The 20,031-nt window shown below is 41.3% G+C and overlaps 1 protein-coding gene across 8 annotated transcripts in view; it reads right to left on the bottom strand.

The window, feature by feature from the left end:
• Positions 1 to 686: 686 nt before the first annotated feature.
• The window catches only part of LOC131929570 (rho GTPase-activating protein 8), a 48,390-nt gene continuing 29,045 nt past the window's right edge, over positions 687 to 20,031 (bottom strand). For 7 of the 8 annotated variants that reach the window (XM_059285860.1, XM_059285853.1, XM_059285876.1 and 4 more), the window contains 6 exons: positions 8,887 to 8,991; positions 8,249 to 8,322; positions 6,676 to 6,753; positions 6,022 to 6,150; positions 2,847 to 2,953; positions 687 to 2,324 (listed from right to left, as the gene is read on the bottom strand). In XM_059285860.1, the coding sequence (XP_059141843.1) occupies positions 2,157 to 2,324; positions 2,847 to 2,953; positions 6,022 to 6,150; positions 6,676 to 6,753; positions 8,249 to 8,322; positions 8,887 to 8,991 (661 nt within the window). In that variant the 3' untranslated portion in view covers positions 687 to 2,156. Of the gene's footprint in view, positions 2,325 to 2,846; positions 2,954 to 6,021; positions 6,151 to 6,675; positions 6,754 to 8,248; positions 8,323 to 8,886; positions 8,992 to 14,138; positions 18,197 to 20,031 lie in introns of those variants that run through there. The other variant, XM_059285843.1, reaches the window with a different exon arrangement.

Here is a 20,031-nt window from a genome sequence, read left to right as displayed (position 1 = left end):
CAACTGGAATTTTTAACTTATAAATAAACAAACACACAGTGTACTTAGAGTAACCATGGTAACAGGGTCACATGAAAAAAAAAACATGAATTGATATCTTTATGGACTTAGCAAAATCTATCCTGCTTAGCCTGATTCTAAGTGTAGAGGGGGAGGGGGGAGGGATTAGATGAGTTATCTAGTGTCTAGTGGTAGTATTTACAGAAGGTCCTTGTCAGACCTTCCTATTATATAACTACTCTGATGACTAGTCAAGTAACCTATTGAAGGTCCCTATCTTGTCAAAAAGACCTTCCTTTCTTCAAACTAATGACTAGTCATGTAACCTACTGAAGGTCCCTTTCTTATCAAAAAGACCTTCCTGTCTTCTAACTACTAATGACTAGTCAAGTAACCTAATGAAGGTCCCTGTCTTATCAAAAAGACCTTCCTGTCTTCAAACTAATGACTAGTCACGTAACCTAATGAAGGTCCCTGTCTTGTCAAAAAGACCTTCCTGTCTTCTAACTACTAATGACTAGTCATGTAACCTACTGAAGGTCCCTGTCTTGTCAAAAAGACCTTTGTACAAACAATCATAATTCAACTCCCAGTAATGATTCAACCCACCTCAATTACATTTTTTTTAAATACATTTTTGATGAAAATCAATGACAAATGTGTAGGTTTATCAAAGCAAATTAAAAAAAAAAATTGTCATAAAATTCAATCTTTAATTTAACCCCAGAAAAAAAAAATCAACTTCCCAGTTTATGATACGTATACGTGATACAGACAAGGGAATGTATGGGAACAAACAAGGATTACGTGTAAACATAAATGCAGGTAGCACCAACATATGGATTCACTAAAACAAGCTGCTCTATGTACAACCATTCCACCAGGCATCTACTCAATTAACAGAAACCTTATACATACAAGTATTTGTAAAGATGGGTTGTTGTTTTTTAATATATTTTCATACACCCAGAAATTATATTTTTTTAATAAAAAAAAAGGGGGGGGGGAGGTAGTGGAGTGATTTTTCAAGGAAAGATTTTGTAAACAATTAAATTATTTATTGTTCATAACACAAGCATAGAGATTTAAATAAATTCTAAACCAATCACATAAACCGACATACAAATCCCCATTTCACATTTTTCCCAAAAGGTTTTTTTTGTTCCAGCCATGCATGAAGCTCAAAAAAAAAAATAGAAAGGAAAAATGTCAAATGTACAGAGAGACACAATGTCAATGTACAGAGAGACACAACGTCACTTAAATATATTCTGTAACTGTCAAGAAAAAAGTGTAAACAGGTCATAGGTCATGGGCCTTGCATGGGTCAGGGTGTTCAACTGTTGAATTGTCATTAGCACATTAACATTGTTATGTTTTAAGTACAATAGGGTTAATTATACGTACACGTGGTACACATATTTGTGTGTACTCACGGTACATTTTCTACGTATGAAAAAGTAGGGACAAAAAAAATTGAAAATATTCATTGTGAGAAATGTAACAGATGTTCATTGTGATAAATATAACATGAAAAGATGTTCATCTTGTGGACATTCTTGCATGCATACATACAGCTCAGCATGTGGACATACAGGTTTATTTATGTTCTACTAACATAACATACGTTTGTTCAAATTTTTTAAAGGTAATTATGAAGTATTATGACAGGAAACTATGTACATATTTGTCAGAAACCAACTTTACCAACCCCGAATTTATAAATAAGCAAGATTTGAAATCTTTCTGCAAACTAAAAGCACCTCATCAACTAAAGGGGATCCTATATGTGAAGCATAACACAAAAAAATGTGTTTACAAAAGGGAGGAAGATAAATTTAAAACAAAAATTTTTTGTAATAAAATGTTTGTATCTAAATGATACACTATAGAAGAGTTCATATTAATTTTGTCGGCAATAAGCTTTTAAGAGAATACAAAAAAATGACTTGCTTAAAAAAACCTGGACAAAATATTTTCATTACAATTGCCAGTTTGGCATCTAAGATTTCATTGAAATCTCAGAATCCTTGTTCGACAAAAAGGAAACAAAAAAGCAATGAGTACATTTCAGGAAAGAGACACACAAATGTGTTTACAAACATGATTCCCCTCCAGGTTTGTGCTAGGCTGTAAGGCAGAGCGACACAAACAGATCATCTGAGAAAGACGTCATCGAAACTTTGTATCAGAATGAGGGCAAACTTCACCGCCTGCTCAACTGAGGCCAGGTTGGCCTGTCCCCTGGGCCATGCGATGTTGGGCCCAAAAACGGTGGCCACATTCTCTGCTGTCATTTGATTCACATCAGCCTTGCTGACCACCTGTGATAGAGAGAGGGGAAAGGTCAATTCATTTTTATCATCAATTATATTGATCAAAATACAGCTTTAACTATGAGAAGTGAAAGGTCAATTCATTTTTATCATCAATTATATTGATCAAAATACAGCTTAAACTATTATCTAAAAATTCTTGAAAAAACTCAAGACTGAAACCAAATGTATACTATAAAAAAAGTGAAATATAGTTGAATCATCTAAGGGATCTTAAACTTATTTTTTAACCCCCTCACTCAACAGGATTTACTTCCGACCCCACTCCTATAATGATGCCACTCATTCAACCTCCTTTTTAAATTGCATCTGTTTTTTTGTGGAACAATGAATGCTTTCTTTAATATTAACAGAGCTGAATCAATATTATCTATCTTAATCAACTTTCAGTACAATATACAAAACGTGTAAAAAAAAATTGCTAAATTTCTTTTTCAAAAATCCCTTTTGAAAAAGCAAAAGCGTGATGCTTTTATCATGCATCATATAAACTTTTGATGAGTTTCTTACCTGTTGTAAAAACTGAAAGACAAATTTGAGGATGATGTAATTGTCTTCAGGCAGTTCATCTTGCAGGATCCTTTGGACTTCATGGAGTTGCTTGCTGGGCTCTAAGACTGTGAGAGATGGAAACATGAACAAAATGTTATCTTGACAAAATGAGAGAATCATTGGAGGGGGTGTGTGGCTATAGGTATCTATACATAAAGAGAGAATCATTGTCACAAAAAGAATGGAAGGATGGGTATTCTAATATATAAAAGCCCATATGAGCACTTCTCTCTTTCTCTGTCCACATGTCCTGAGCCTAAGAGATCAGTATCTTCAATGATATATGAAGAACTTAAAAATATAGACTTTTGTTGAAAATAATAAGTTGGATGAATTAAATGTATTAACTCAATTTTATTTCAAGATGGGAAAAAAAATAATGGGATAATAGAATGTAGAAACAATGAAGTTACATGTTTAAACTACATAAAGTACACAACACTAATGGCATCATTTTCCAATTTTAGAATATGAAGAAAGGAACTATTTCATTCAAATTTGATTTAGATCTATGGATCTACTTATCAAGACATACACTAAGAAAAAAAAAAATACCATTGAACAGCTAGTTTTTAACAGAATCATTTAAGTCTCTCAATCAGTGTGTGCATTTAATATGGTATTGTGTTGACTAATAATGTATATAATTTGGTTTTGATTTTTCTAATAAATATTGGTAGCATATGTTATTTTAAATGTGTCAGATTTTTAGCTATTTAGTTATTTCTTTGCTTTGTCACTAATATTGTTCAACATATAGTAAAGCACATAGCATTTTAACCAATAAATATTATATAATAGACACAACAAAAGTGCTACAACTGGACACAACAATAGTGCTACAACTGGAAACAACAAGTGCTACAACTGGACACAACAGAAGTGCTACAACTGGACACAACAAAAGTGCTACAACTGGACACAACATAAGTGCTACAACTGGACACAACAAAAGTGCTACAACTGGACACAACAAAAGTGCTACTACTGGACACAACAAAAGTGCTACAACTGGACACAACAGAAGTGCTACAACTGGACACAACAAAAGTGCTACAACTGGACACAACAAAAGTGCTACAACTGGACACAACATAAGTGCTACAACTGGACACAACAAAAGTGCTACAACTGGACACAACAAAAGTGCTACTACTGGACACAACAAAAGTGCTACAACTGGACACAACAGAAGTGCTACAACTGGACACAACAAAAGTGCTACAACTGGACACAACAAAAGTGCTACAACTGGACACAACATAAGTGCTACAACTGGACACAACAAAAGTGCTACAACTGGACACAACAAAAGTGCTACTACTGGACACAACAGAAGTGCTACAACTGGACACAACAAAAGTGCTACAACTGGACACAACAAAAGTTCTACAACTGGACACAACAAAAGTGCTACAACTGGACACAACAGAAGTGCTACAACTGGACACAACAAAAGTGCTACAACTGGACACAACAAAAGTGCTACAACTGGACACAACATAAGTGCTACAACTGGACACAACAAAAGTGCTACAACTGGACACAACAAAAGTGCTACTACTGGACACAACAAAAGTGCTACAACTGGACACAACAGAAGTGCTACAACTGGACACAACAAAAGTGCTACAACTGGACACAACAAAAGTTCTACAACTGGACACAACAAAAGTGCTACAACTGGACACAACAAAAGTGCTACAACTGGACACAACAGAAGTGCTACAACTGGACACAACACAAGTGCTACAACTGGACACAACAATGTGCTACAACTGGACACAACAAAAGTGCTACAACTGGACACAACAAAAGTGCTACAACTGGACACAACAAAAGCGCCACAACTGGACACAACAAAAGTGCTACATCTGGACACAACAAAAGTGCCACAACTAGACACAACAAAAGTGCTACAACTGGACACAACAAAAGCGCCACAACTGGACACAACAAAAGTGCTACAACTGGACACAACAAAAGCGCCACAACTGGACACAACAAAAGTGCTACAACTGGACACAACAAAAGCGCCACAACTGGACACAACAAAAGTGCTACAACTGGACACAACAAAAGTGCTACAACTGGACACAACAAAAGTGCTACAACTGGACACAACAAAAGTGCTACAACTGGACACAAGAAAAGCGCCACAACTGGACACAACAAAAGTGCTACATCTGGACACAACAAAAGTGCCACAACTAGACACAACAAAAGTGCTACAACTGGACACAACAAAAGCGCCACAACTGGACACAACAAAAGTGCTACAACTGGACACAACAAAAGCGCCACAACTGGACACAACAAAAGTGCTACAACTGGACACAACAAAAGCGCCACAACTGGACACAACAAAAGTGCTACAACTGGACACAAGAAAAGCGCCACAACTGGACACAACAAAAGTGCTACATCTGGACACAACAAAAGTGCCACAACTAGACACAACAAAAGTGCTACAACTGGACACAACAAAAGCGCCACAACTGGACACAACAAAAGTGCTACATCTGGACACAACAAAAGTGCCACAACTAGACACAACAAAAGTGCTACAACTGGACACAACAAAAGCGCCACAACTGGACACAACAAAAGTGCTACAACTGGACACAACAAAAGCGCCACAACTGGACACAACAAAAGTGCTACAACTGGACACAACAAAAGCGCCACAACTGGACACAACAAAAGTGCTACAACTGGACACAACAAAAGTGCTACAACTGGACACAACAAAAGTGCTACAACTGGACACAACAAAAGTGCTACAACTGGACACAAGAAAAGCGCCACAACTGGACACAACAAAAGTGCTACATCTGGACACAACAAAAGTGCCACAACTAGACACAACAAAAGTGCTACAACTGGACACAACAAAAGCGCCACAACTGGACAAAACAAAAGTGCTACAACTGGACACAACAAAAGGGCTACAACTGGACACAACAAAAGTGCTACAACTGGACACAACAAAAGTGCTACAACTGGACACAACTAAAGGGCTACAACTGGACACAACAAAAGTGCTACAACTGGACACAACAAAAGTGCTACAACTGGACACAACAAAAGTGCTATAACTGGACACAAGAAATTACATTACAACATTACATACAGTGCAGCCTAGTGAGTGGCTCAAAAAGGTCGTAGGTCATCAACGGCTCCTGCAGCTCCCTGAGAAACTTCTTGAGGATGGCAGCGGCCAGGTGTGGGTCACCGTACTGGTCAAAGTCCACTGTCTCACCTGTAATGTAACAAGTTGACCTAGTTGAGATTTCTGGATACCTGGTAGCCTCAGGATTGACTAGTAAAAGTAAAAAGTTTAATTCCCTTTTCAACCTTACTTCACTGTGCAAGTCAAGTAAGAATATTTACCATTTAAGATCTAACTTAGGGTAGATGAAGGAGAGGTCACCTGTTTTAGTGACCTCGGCATATAAAGGAATAGTGTGGTCAGCACTATGAATAGCCACTTTAACTTTTTCCTAACAAGAGTTGGGTACCCATCAGAGCTGGGTGGACTCAAGTCCGGGGATAGGAACTCTTGACTTTGAAGTTAGCAGGCATACACTACCATACTACCACACCATCCCATAAGTAAGAGTAGTGGTTTAGATCTATTTATAGCACACAGTAGAGTATTGCCCCAGAGCTTACATAATACACTGCTGAGTGTTCCAACATAATTTATGAACACTTGCATTCAACTTGTACATTATACAACCATGATGTTAAATGTATGAATGTAGTGTAAATAACAACAACCTACCACTATCATATTTCTCCTGGACTTCAGTCATGGTGGAAACTCGAGCACATCTTCGGAATAATCCCTCGGCTTCATCACCTGAGCAGGAAAACATTTCATTGCATTAAAAGTTAAAAAAAGCTTTGAAAATATCCCAATCCCATGCTTCACCCTAACAATAATAGTGACTAAAGAAAACTCGAGGCAACATTAAAAGATCCTAATGCCATTGCCCTTATCATAGCATTCATAAATTGATGGAATGTAGGCCTACAGATTACAGATAAAAATAAAATAAGACACACTTTTACAAATATTTTATCATTAACAGTCAAGACCCCAACAGTCAGACCCCAAAAGTCAGACCCCAAAAGTCAGACCCCAAAAGTCAGACCCCAACAGTCAGACCCCAACAGTCAGACCCCAACAGTCAGATCCCAACAGTCAGACCCCAACAGTCAGACCCCAACAGTCAGACCCCAACAGTCAGACCCCAACAGTCAGACCCCAACAGTCAGACCCCAACAGTCAGACCCCAACAGTCAGACCAACAGACCCCAACAGTCAGACCCCCACAGTCAGACCCCAACAGTCAGACCCCAACAGTCAGACCCCAACAGTCAGACCCCAACAGTCAGACCCCAACAGTCAGACCAACAGACCCCAACAGTCAGACCAACAGACCCCAACAGTCAGACCCCCACAGTCAGACCAACAGACCCCAACAGTCAGACCCCAACAGTCAGACCCCAACAGTCAGACCCCAACAGTCAGACCAACAGACCCCAACAGTCAGACCCCAACAGTCAGACCCCAACAGTCAGACCCCAACAGTCAGACCAACAGACCCCAACAGTCAGACCCCAACAGTCAGACCCCAACAGTCAGACCCCAACAGTCAGACCCCAACAGTCAGACCCCAACAGTCAGACCAACAGACCCCCACAGTCAGACCCCCACAGTCAGACCCCAATAGTCAGACCCCCACAGTCAGACCCCAACAGTCAGACCCCAACAGTCAGACCCCAACAGTCAGACCCCAACAGTCAGACCAACAGACCCCAACAGTCAGACCCCAACAGTCAGACCCCAACAGTCAGACCCCAACAGTCAGACCCCAACAGTCAGACCCCAACAGTCAGACCAACAGACCCCCACAGTCAGACCCCCACAGTCAGACCCCAACAGTCAGACCCCCACAGTCAGACCCCCACAGTCAGACCCCCACAGTCAGACCCCCACAGTCAGACCCCCACAGTCAGACCCCCACAGTCAGACCCCAACAGTCAGACCCCAACAGTCAGACCCCAACAGTCAGACCCCAACAGTCAGACCCCAACAGTCAGACCCCAACAGTCAGACCCCAACAGTCAGACCAACAGACCCCCACAGTCAGACCCCCACAGTCAGACCCCAACAGTCAGACCCCCACAGTCAGACCCCCACAGTCAGACCCCCACAGTCAGACCCCAACAGTCAGACCCCAACAGTCAGACCCCCACAGTCAGACCCCCACAGTCAGACCCCCACAGTCAGACCTTAAGAATTGACCATTAGAGTAGTTGTTACAATTATTTAAAGAAGTAATTGTTACCTCCAGTTGACTTGAGGTATTCAATAGCATCTTCTACAGGTAGGGGGATGATTCTACCTGTGTTCTTTTTCAAGCTGAAATTTGGATTGAAGTGGAAACTCACATTAGTTTAAAAAATATACTGAGGGCTTATATTTTCTTTATATAAAGAATTTTATATATTTTTAACTTAACAACCATTAGTGACTGCCTCATTCAAGAAATAAGCATAACATTAGACTTATTCTAAAGAAAAGTATTAGTCAACAAAAACATTACTCATGAATTGTGAACTTTTGTAAAGAAACATATTCTTCTTGTTAAAATGTGTTTACTGTTTAAAGTATTTTTCTATGCCAATGTTTTAAATATGTTTTTATTGTGTAAATTAAGATAACCATAATGTTCTACCATTTTTACAGTAACTATTCATAATTTTCTAGCATCATTTAATCTATCTGTAACTTTATAACATTTTTTAATCAATTTGTAATGTTTTATAATTGTTTAATCTATATGTAATGTTATACCATTATTTAATCTATTTGTAACTTTATACCACTGTTTTATCTATTTGTGACTTCTTACCACCCTTTAATCTATATGTAACTCTCTAACTTATTGAGATGTAAACTGAAGCAACCATAAAAATATCTTACTCTGGTAGAGAGAGACCAAACTGCTGAGCTTTCCTCGGCTCCTTCCTGGTGCTGCTGTCATTGGGGTAGTTGACTTTGTTCTTTTCTCTTTTCTTGGAGTCAAAACTAGACAGACAGATTATAACATATACGTTAGTCTTGACAAAAACTAGATAGACAAAAAACAGGGCAGTGAACATTGACAAAAGCTAGCCAGAGAACAGGAAATATTGACAAAAGCTAGCTAGAGAACAGGAAATATTGACAAAAGCTAGACAGACAGAAAACTGGACAGTGTACATTAACTCAGCTGGTCATCACCTGTGTATCAATGCCAGATGTTTGGGTACAATTCCATTAGCCGTACCACCATAAATCAAGCTTTCACACCCCTTATCCTAATCCTAGCCTGATCCTAATCCTAGCCTGATCCTAATCCTAGCCTGATCCTAATCCTAGCCTGATCCTAATCCTAGCCTGATCCTAATCCTAGCCTTATCCTAATCCTAGCCTTATCCTAATCCTAGCCTGATCCTAATCCTAACCTGATCCTAATCCTAGCCTGATCCTAATCCTAGCAGTATCCTATTCCGAGCCTTATCCTATTCATAGCTTTATCCTAATCCTAGCCTTATCCTAATTCTAGCCTTAAACCTAAAGGTTAGAGTATTACTATCAGTTATAGTAACTATCCTAATTAAACACTCTGGCCAATAGATACAGATAAGAAACAAATATTTAACTTATTACACTTCATCCAATATAATAAAATACAACAGACATCTGATATTTGAAATATGCAAGCCCAAATTTATTTAATGATTAGCAATTGGATTTGTGAAGTGGTGACAGACAGCTGAATGTAAGGTAATAGATTTACACCTGTACAAGTTTGAAGTTTATTTGAAATTGATTTTGGTGCGCCCACCGGAATTGAAAGAATGGCAGCTTGAATAGCCAGCTATAAAGAGAACAGTCATTTTAAAATAGCCTCCATAAATAGAAGTAATTTTAAAATGGCCGTTGTTTACATAAAGCTAAACTAAAGGTCCCATGTGATAAATATTTTGTTAAAACTTTTTTATGACAAACAAAATGTTTCACCCACCAGTTTTCAACCAGGAAATGACCATTTAATTCATTTAATTATCTACTTGACATTGTCCTTTAGACAACAATTTATTGTTGTTACCACATGATTCAAATATCTTTTTTTTACAGTTAAAAGCTCTGTAAATGTCACATGACTTAGGAACTCATGTAAACAACAAAAGGGAAGTAAGTACGTAAGTAAAACAAGGGGAAGTAAGTCTGCATCAAGCCATGTCCTGTACATAGTTAAACAAAGGTTGAGGTTAAAACATAAGTTTCCTGGTTGATCTTTATTTTCCAGGATACCAAAATGTTTTTATATCAAGCACAACATTTTTTTTTTTTTGCTTTTTTACATACAGACATCCTTAAATTAGTTTTATTTTTCAATAATAAATTACTTTAGGAACAAAGTTGTTTTTAATGCCTAATCTTTAAACAAGTAATTAAAAAAAGTCTAGTGACAATTTTAGCACAATTTCCTTATGTTATCTAAAAATAGCTCTGTCGTAGCGTAAATCAAGAGCAGGGTTAGTAAAACCATTGGTTAGTTATTAAAACGTTTTTTATTAATTTTTTTTTTCAGTATTTTACATGTTTTATTTACAACTAGGCATGCTGCCCAGCTTTGCTTAGGCTTTCGAAAACATTGAGAATTTGAATGCTTAATTAATTCGCCCGAGGGTCGGTCTACGACCTCAGGAGTTATGAAGAGGTTCCTCCGTGGACATTTTTTTTCGATTTATAGCTCATATAAGGCGCCGGTCAGTCGAGGTCAGTTTTGACCCCATCATCGTAGACTTCTCGGCCAACCGGCCCCCGTGTTCTGTCGCCCCAAGGCAAGATCCTGCCAAATTTGAAGCGCCTGCGGCGCCGGGAAGTGCCATATCGTGCACCCGACAACTTAGCTTTATATATTATAGAGATAGAGATTAGCAAATTGCATAGATAAACAAAGATTTCAATAAAGTAATTCAATAAAGTAATTAAGGCCTGAAATACTTTAGTATAGAAATGTATTATTTGAATAGATGAATCTAGAATATCTAGATCTAGAATCCAAATAAATAAAATAAATTTTATGAGTTTAGGCCGGAAAAATTGTATTGTATACATTTCATAGTGTACGTAGATCTAAATCAAATTTGAATGAAATAGTTCATTTCTTTTTATTCTAAACACGGCAGACGACGTCATTAGTTAATGTATAAGCAATAGTGACGTCACAGTTTTATGCGTTCTTTTTCACATCTATTAATGCTTTTCCGGTTGCATAAATAATAATGTTTCTCTACATTCGAATACGCCTTTAATTTTTATTTTTCTTCTTTAAATAAAATTGTGGCTATACATTTAAAACATCTAACATATTATTTTCAACAAAAGTCCGTATAAAAATCTCCATATATCGCTGCCGTTTCTGACGTGATGTCCGGCGAAAATATTTTGCGGACAGACAGAGAGAGAGAGAGAGAGAGAGAGAGAAGTGCGCACATGGGGAATTATATATTAGGATAGAGTAACATGACTAAAAACCATTGCGCGCCTAGCTACCGAACGTGATGTCGCAGCCATTGAACGTGATGGCGCAGCTATTGAACGTGATGACGCGTGTGGTGTGGTTGGAAAAACATGCCTACTAATTCGGCCTAAATTTTAATTAATTCAAAAAAAAATTTGTGACCGAACGAAAGGATATTTTTGAAAACTTTCTTCGGCAATATTGTTCTAAATTATGGCAGGAATCGATTGGTACATGTTTCAAGTCGCTAAGTGGTCTGGTTGCCGAGATATGGGCCAAAAACTGCTTTTTTTGGGGGTTTTTTGGCTTTTTCGGGAAATCCATGAAAGAAACCCTGAATTTTTATGGCCTATGTTCATCCTCGTAACTTGCTTAACATAATTGCTTTTGTAACTAGTCATCGATATTGCTTCGTTGAGGAGGAGATACGACTTAAAGCCCGGACACACATTCATACATCCATACATTCATCCATCCATACATTCCCAGAAATGACGAGTTAATAAACGCAATTCTCCAGAATGGATATTGCGCTAAAAAGTGGGGAGGCCGTGGTGGAGTGGTCGAGTGCTCCACTGCTAGCCTAAAAGTCTAGGGTTCAGATCTTCATCTGGACTCAAAACTGCTCCCCCTACTCTGATGGGTATCAGATTCACATTAGGGAAAATAGGGCATTGTGCTGACCAAACTATCACATCATTTTGCCTGATCTACAAAAACTTGTCAAAAACAAGGAATATCAACAGTTTAAATAAATGAAAGTTTGTTTTTTTAAACGCTCGTATTTCTCACAAGGAAGTGAATAATGCTAGCCAGCAAGTTTAACAATGTAACATCTTACACTTATTACAACTGTAGAGCCATAATCTATCATTAACTTCAAGACAACATCCTGTGGTGAGACATGCAAATGAGAAATGCAAATGACATGCAAATGAGACATGCAAATGAGACATGTAAATGAGACATGCATATAAGACTCCTAGCCCTGGTCTGCACCAAAAAGAAACAATAAACCGCAGCCTGAAAAACTAGCCGCGTCTATTTTTAGACCAGAGGTAACAAGCCAGTGGAGGGTGACAGACAAGTGACATTCATATCTCTGTCTTCCTGTCACGCTCTGCTGGTTTTTAATTTAACAATGGCGTGTTGGAAGAAAAGTAAGGCAATATCTTGGCAGTAAAATGGATGTTAAATTTTTTTAGTTTGCTGTCTTCCTGAGAGTCTTTTTATAGAACAGATACATGACTGTGCTTTTATTTGGGCATGGCTTGTGTTAATTTTAATGACATATACGAGAAAAATGACATTTTAAATGGCCTATCAGAATTAATGACACAGGACACAATGCCAGAGGGAGAGGTGCTGAGATGACATTTGGATGGAGGACATCAGGGAATGGATATAAGATGGATGACATAAGGGAATGGACATTGGATGGAGGACATCAGGGAATGGACATGGGATGGAGGACATCAGGGAATGGACATTGGATGGAGGACATCAGGGAATGGACATTGGATGAAGGACATCAGGGAATGGACATTGGATGGAGGACATCAGGGAATGGACATTGGATGGAGGACATCAGGGAATGGACATTGGATGGAGGACATCAGGGAATGGACATGGGATGGAGGACATCAGGGAATGGATATTGGGTGGAGGACATCAGGGAATGGACATTGGATGGAGGACATCAGGGAATGGACATAGGATGGAGGACATGAAGGAATGGATATTGGGTGGAGGACATCAGGGAATGGACATTGGATAGATGACATCAGGGAATGGACATTGGATAGATGACATCAGGGAATGACCTAGGCTGAGAATTTCTTGGAGCAGCAGAAGGCAGAGAAAGATGGCAAAAAAATATTAAAGAACTGTGGTAACCCCCCCCCCCCCCCACTCCCCCCACAGTTATGGGATGACTGGTTGGTTGATTATATGTCCAACCAGCAGTGTTGACTAGGACAAGTTGTCTAAAGCTATTAGAGTGTGACAGCACTAATAATAACAGACCATCAAAAGAGCTGAAGGCAACCAATATCAACACAGAGCAACACATAACCCAACAAAACGCCCTTACATAACCCAACAAAACGCCCTTACATAACCCAACAAATCACCCTTACACCACAAAGCCCCCTTACACAACAAAGCCCCCTTACACAACAAAGCTCCCTTACACAACAAAGCCCCCTTACACAACAAAGCCCCCTTACACCACAAAGCCCCCTTACACAACAAAGCCCCCTTACACAACAAATCACCCTTACACAACCCAACAAATCACCCTTACACAACAAAGCCCCCTTACACAACAAAGCCCCCTTACACAACAAAGCCCCCTTACACAACAAATCACCCTTACACAACCCAACAAATCACCCTTACACAACAAAGCCCCCTTACACAACAAAGCCCCCTTACACAACAAATCACCCTTACACAACCCAACAAATCACCCTTACACAACAAAGCCCCCTTACACAACAAATCACCCTTACACAACCCAGCTAATCACCCTTACACAACCCAGCTAAACACCCTTACATAACCCAACAAAGCCCCCTTACACAACAAAGCCCCCTTACATAACCCAACAAAGCACCCTTACACAACAAAGCCCCCTTACACAACAAAGCCCCCTTACATATTATCCAGCGGTACTAGCTGCTCCCTGCCGTAGATATACGAGCACCTCTGGCAGGCCACCTTCTCCAGCCGGACCGTCCTGCTCCCAGCCTGACCAGCCCCACTGCCCCGCCCGTGGTAGCTGCACGGGTTCGTTATGTTATCCACCGACAGGGACCGCCCCCGCTGCAAGAGGTAAACTGGCCGGGACGGGGATTCCCGTTGAGGAGGCAGGGCGGCTAAAGGCGTGTTGGGCGAGGACACAGATTGTTGAGCGCAAGACTGAGCTGTTTTCTTCCGCGATTTCTCTCTAGCTAGACCCGGCTTCGTGTTGGTCAACGGCGCTTGGGACAAGTCGTAGGAAGATTTACTAGAGGAAAACGGGTTGGAAAATTGTACATTTTTGGTCGGGCTGAGCCAGAGGAGTGCTGATTTGAGGATCCTGAGATGGCTGGGACGCTTTGGTTTGCTGCCAGATTTGGCAGTGAGTAGGTCGGGAATACTGGTCGAGGTTCGCAGACGGTCGCTTCTGTTGAGGTTATCGGCGCTGGTGAACAAGCGTTTTTTCCCGTCGGTTTGTTTAGCAGCTGGCGAGTAGAGGCTTAGCTCGGGGGGTAAGCTCAGCTCTGGGACAGATGAGCTCTTGCCGGAGGTAATGCAAGCGTTGGGGGTACTCTGACTAGCTGGCGGTGTGGCGTGGCGTGGAGTGACGGTACCTTTTTTCCTGCGACGCTCGTTCCGCTGAAGTTTCCGCTCAAATTTCCCAGCGTTTTTGTCGAGGCTATTTTCTCTGTCGCACGTGACGCAATCATCTACGTCACTAACGACCGGGATACTCTCTGAGCCGAGATGTTCATTTGGCGTATCAACACCCAACCCCTGATCGTATTTAATATCAACATTTGGGTCTAGTCCGTTTACAGTTATATCAACATTAGAGTTCAACACAATATCAAAATTAGGGCTAGGCTCTCCATTTTTGTTAACAATAAAATCCTCGTTTTTACATTCTATATAATTCTTAGAATCTATTAGTTTATCATCATTGAAGCCCTGGCCGTTAGATTCTACAGAATCCTTAGAATCCACAAGTTTATCACCATTGGAGAGGTCAGTTGTGTGGTCCACACTCTCCCCCACATGAGAGCCAACACTTGTCCGCGGCTCACTGCTACACAGCGGCCCCAGAGCCGCCAACTGACCAACCTCAAACCCGTTCTCAAAAGCATCCAGCAGCTCCCACGAGCCAAAGTCTCTCTTGACGTGGACGGGACTTCGCGCATGCGCAAGACCACCGTCACGTGGTTCCTCGCTGAACGACGCCTCGTTGGTGTCGGCGCTGATGTTGCTGTAGCTGTAGTTGCTGCTGCAGGACAGGTACTCGTCCGACTCGCTCCTCAACGACTGGTTGCTCAGCGGCCCGAACCTCAGCCTCAAGGCCGGAGACTTGCCAGTGTGGAACTCCTCAACGCTGCTCACAGAGTCGTTGAGAAACCTGGCGTCGAACGTGGCCGTGTCTTCCACCGTCGGGGAATCGAGGGTTACACAACCGTTGGCTGAGTTGAAGAGGTGAAGGTCGTCTAACGAACTCAGGTTAGAAAAACAGGACCCGTCTTCAACCCGAGACTCCAGGTCGGAGAACACCCCGTCCTCGACCTTCACGCCATGATCGGCATCAGTCAAACGGTCGGTGAAGCTCAGCCGGAGAACCGGCATCGTGCCGGTTGTCGTGTCGCTGTCGTTGAGGTAGATGACGCCACAGCAAGCCTCGTCTTCCGTCACGATCAGGGAGCTGTAATCACCGGTCAGCGCTTGCGACGCCAGGTGACCGCACTCAAGGTACAGCCCCGTGGCGGTACCGGTGACGTCACTGACGCTCCGTTGACGCGGCTGACAGCGGCGGTCGTCGTTATCGAAAATGGGTGTGTCGTTGCCGTCCCCGCCCTCGCCGCTGATCTCCCTCCCCGTGCCCGTTTTGTTCCTCTCCACCAAGTCCCGGGCGAACTTGGAGAAGATGAGCGAGATGTTGTTCACCGGCTTCCTCCTGCCCAGAGACGAGTGCTTCTTGCTAGGGACCGGCGGCTTGTCTTGACTGACACGGTCCGTGTATTGGATCGATGTCCGATCGTTCTGTTCTGGCAATTCGTTATCACATCTACAACTGTCCACACTAGAATTGGTCAGGGCTTCCAAGTTGTGTACACGTTTGCTACTGTCTTCTACCAATGGGCTATCTGCCCCCAAACTACCACTGTCCACACTAGAATTGGTCAGGGATTCCAAGTTGTGTACACGTTTGCTACTGTCTTCTACCAATGGGCTATCTGCCCCCAAACTACCACTGTCCACACTAGAATTGGTCAGAGGTTCCAAGTTTGTTACAAGTTTACTACTATCCTCTTGCAATGGGCTATCTGCACCCAAGCTACCATCCATGTCCACATTAGAACTGACCAGCGGTCGGAAGTTTTTATCGCTTGTGCTATCGCCTTCTAGAAGCGGGCTTTCGGCCTCAAAACTATCACCCGTGCTAGCACTAGAACTGACCAGTGTCCGAAAACGCTTCCCTTTACCACTGTTCTCTAGAAGCGTTACATCCACGTCAAAACTTCCTCCCATATCTGAACTAGAACTGGCCATAGCCCGGAAGTTTTTCCTACCCCTGCTGCTCTCCTCCACCCCAGCGCTCTCCATATCAAAGCTCCCCCCGGAGTCCACGCTGGACGCCACCAGCAGGTGTTTGACCTTAGGGGACGGGGTCAGCTCACCGACCCTCCCGTACTCCAGCTCACCGGAGTCGAGCAGATCAAAGCTGCCACCAGAGTCATTAGACTCGCACTTGTACAGACGACCTCGACCGTAGCCGGGGTCACTGCCGCTGTCCGAGCAGCACTTGACCCCTCCACACTCCAGGCCCGAGGGCCAGTCCGGTCCGTTCCTTGCCGAGTCAATCATCTCTCGGTACTCTCGTCCGTTTCTGGCCACACAAACCTTAGCTACACTGTGTATCTTCACACAGTGCTAAATATTCTGACCGTACTCTCTGCAGAGTAGATGAACGCTATGCATCCTGATATTCGATATCAAGTTATGAAGGTTTACTTCCCTTTATGCCACATAAACAAGCTGAAAATATCCGTGGAGTTTATTCACATTCTTCCACTGGGTGTATGACGCACAAGACGACGTATATTCACTGCTGAATTAGCCATGGTCAAATGAAAGACGAGACACTGATACAGAAACACAGTGGTACACTGGCGACAGAAATCTAGATGAAATAATGTGACACTACACACGATGCTGAAGTCTACTGGTGGATATGGTTGTTGGTGCACTTAAGATGGGAAACTTGATTTATTTACCACGTACACGCTTCTATTTACTGACGATGTAGAATTTTGATTTACTCGATGTAGAATTTTGATTTACTCGATGTAGAATTTTGATTTACTCGATGTAGAATTTTGATTTACTCGATGTAGAATTTTGATTTACTCGATGTAGAATTTTGATTTACTCGATGTAGAATTTTGATTTACTCGATGTAGAATTTTGATTTACTCGATGTAGAATTTTGATTAACTCGATGTAGAATTTTGATTTACTCGATGTAGAATTTTGATTTACTGACGACGTAAAAACTTGATTTACTAACTATATATAAACGTGATTTACTGACTATATATAAACTTGATTTACTGAGTACAATTCTAGATTCACTGACGAATTCAGAATTAAGACTAAAACCGTAACTAAGAATCCAATAATCAAACAACTGAATTCACCGGCAGAGTAAATCGACAACACCACCATCCATTAGAAATAACTCCCTCCGTCACCGATGTAACAGAAAAGTCCAATTAATCTGCGATGTGCACTTAATCCATACCCATTGTTTAACCCAACCCCTCCGCTAACTCGGGCAGCTATCCCAGGAATGTCGAGCCAAAAACTCCCCCTACAAAGTAGGCGAGCGTGAAGCATAAAAGCCCATCCAGTTATTTCGTGGACCGCGCGCGGCCAACAATGTAGACAAGCATTTTAAAGAAACAAACCGAAAGAATTTCTCGACGTCAAGCCTCGCTGCTGGCAGTGGTTGGCGTGATAAACAAATGCGTTCGTGCTAGGCACAGGGGGCGTGCAGGGGTCTATGTGACACCATCAGCCCTACCTTTTTCTTACATTCTCATCCTTGTCCGACTTACGACCATGATTCCGTGGTGTAAGGTCAGAACAGTAGTAAATACAACTGCGTGCTGGTGACAGATGGGGTTGGGGGTGGGGTGGGGGTGACTTAGGGGGAGACGTGACCACAAGGACACAGTCCAAGCTTGACGCTGCCAGATTAATGAGCGGACACGTTTATCCTACAGAAGATTTTCGTTGAGGGAGAAAAATAAAAACATGGGATGTTACATCTGTCCTTCACTAATCTACCCCCCCCCCCTTTCCCCTCTCACCTAACACACTTCTGTCAGTTAAAAAACAAAACAAATGCGCACAATTCGGAGAATTTACTGATAATAAAACAAACTGACATATGGTCAGATTTAAATGTCATAAACATATTTATACGCTTCATAGTTAAATGCTATGTATCCTCGCATACATCTGGATTTTTGTATTACTGTCATGTATGTACGCATTAATGTTATGAGCAGGTACATATAAATGTATATGTCCAAACATAACTTGTATACGTAAATATATAAGCTTTAGAAACACATTGACATTTAAACTTAACTGCTAATGACATGTACTTGAGCCTATGTATACAAACAGACATAAGATAAGACATATATAGACACACAAGGCATGTACATACGTATACATTTCATGTGAGTCATTGTTTTCTTTAAATATCTCGAGTTCAATTAAAAATGTGATCGTGTAAAGAATTACAACGATAGATGTAATGCCAAATGATGATGTGCGATCGTGATTTTATGCTCATGGTATGAATGACGCATATTCGTATGCCTATTACACGATCGAATACTAATCTTTTTTGATTGAACATTACTTGAAAGACAATTATACACTGAGATTGGTGACCGATAGATCTAGTAGCGGTGATGGGACCTGGGACTACCCATTATGCCATGAACAATAACTTTAAATCGGACAAAACACTACAATAAACACAACACAAATCATCCGTAATGGTCAACGGGCTAATAATGATGTAGAAATTGAAGTGCAGTTTGGTTGGGTTTTTTTTTTAAACGGTGATTGAAAAGACTTAATCATGCAAAAAAACTGCAAGGAAAGCTTTTTTTATTATTAAAAAAAAAAAAAAACTACACCGGATTTTTTTTTTAAACTTCATCAGCTTAACACATTTTAGATGACGTGATTTTAATGTGTACACGGGTACACACGTTCAAGCCGTCACGCATAAAGGACGCTGGCTCCCGCTCAAATATTAGCAGAACTGAAAGGACTAAAAGTTCAAAAGGTCGCGTAACCAAGCCTATTGCCCCAATTAACTATTCAAACAATTTTAGGATTCTTCTTATATTAAAAAAAAGGGGGACGGCATGGCTTAAGAGGTAGTGTGATAGACTGCTAACCCGAAAGTCTTGAGTTCTTGAGTAGAACGTCCCGTGCCCACCCAGCTTTGATGAGTACCTAACTCATGTTAGGGTAAGTAAATGCGGCTGGGCAAAGTGCTGACCACACCTTCAGTTCATATGCCGAGGTCAAGAAACATATCTATCTATATATATAATTCTTTTCTTGGAGACCCTAGAAAACACCAAGCTGTAAGCGCGCTCACTACCACCCCCCCACCCCTACATGGTCTGGTGAGCCGTGGTTCACGCTAAATGTTTACAATCGTAGAGCCGGGTTTAGTGACGGCTATTAGGGGCAGATAATATAGTTTGAAACGATTTTTACCTTAGGGG

Source organism: Physella acuta, unplaced genomic scaffold (genome assembly GCF_028476545.2).
Source record: "Physella acuta isolate Inbredline_101_S28 unplaced genomic scaffold, ASM2847654v3 ptg000095l, whole genome shotgun sequence".
In the NCBI taxonomy this organism is placed as follows: Eukaryota; Metazoa; Mollusca; class Gastropoda; family Physidae; genus Physella; species Physella acuta.
Note: the sequence above shows the minus strand (reverse complement) of the source record. Positions and strands in the feature narration are given on the sequence as shown.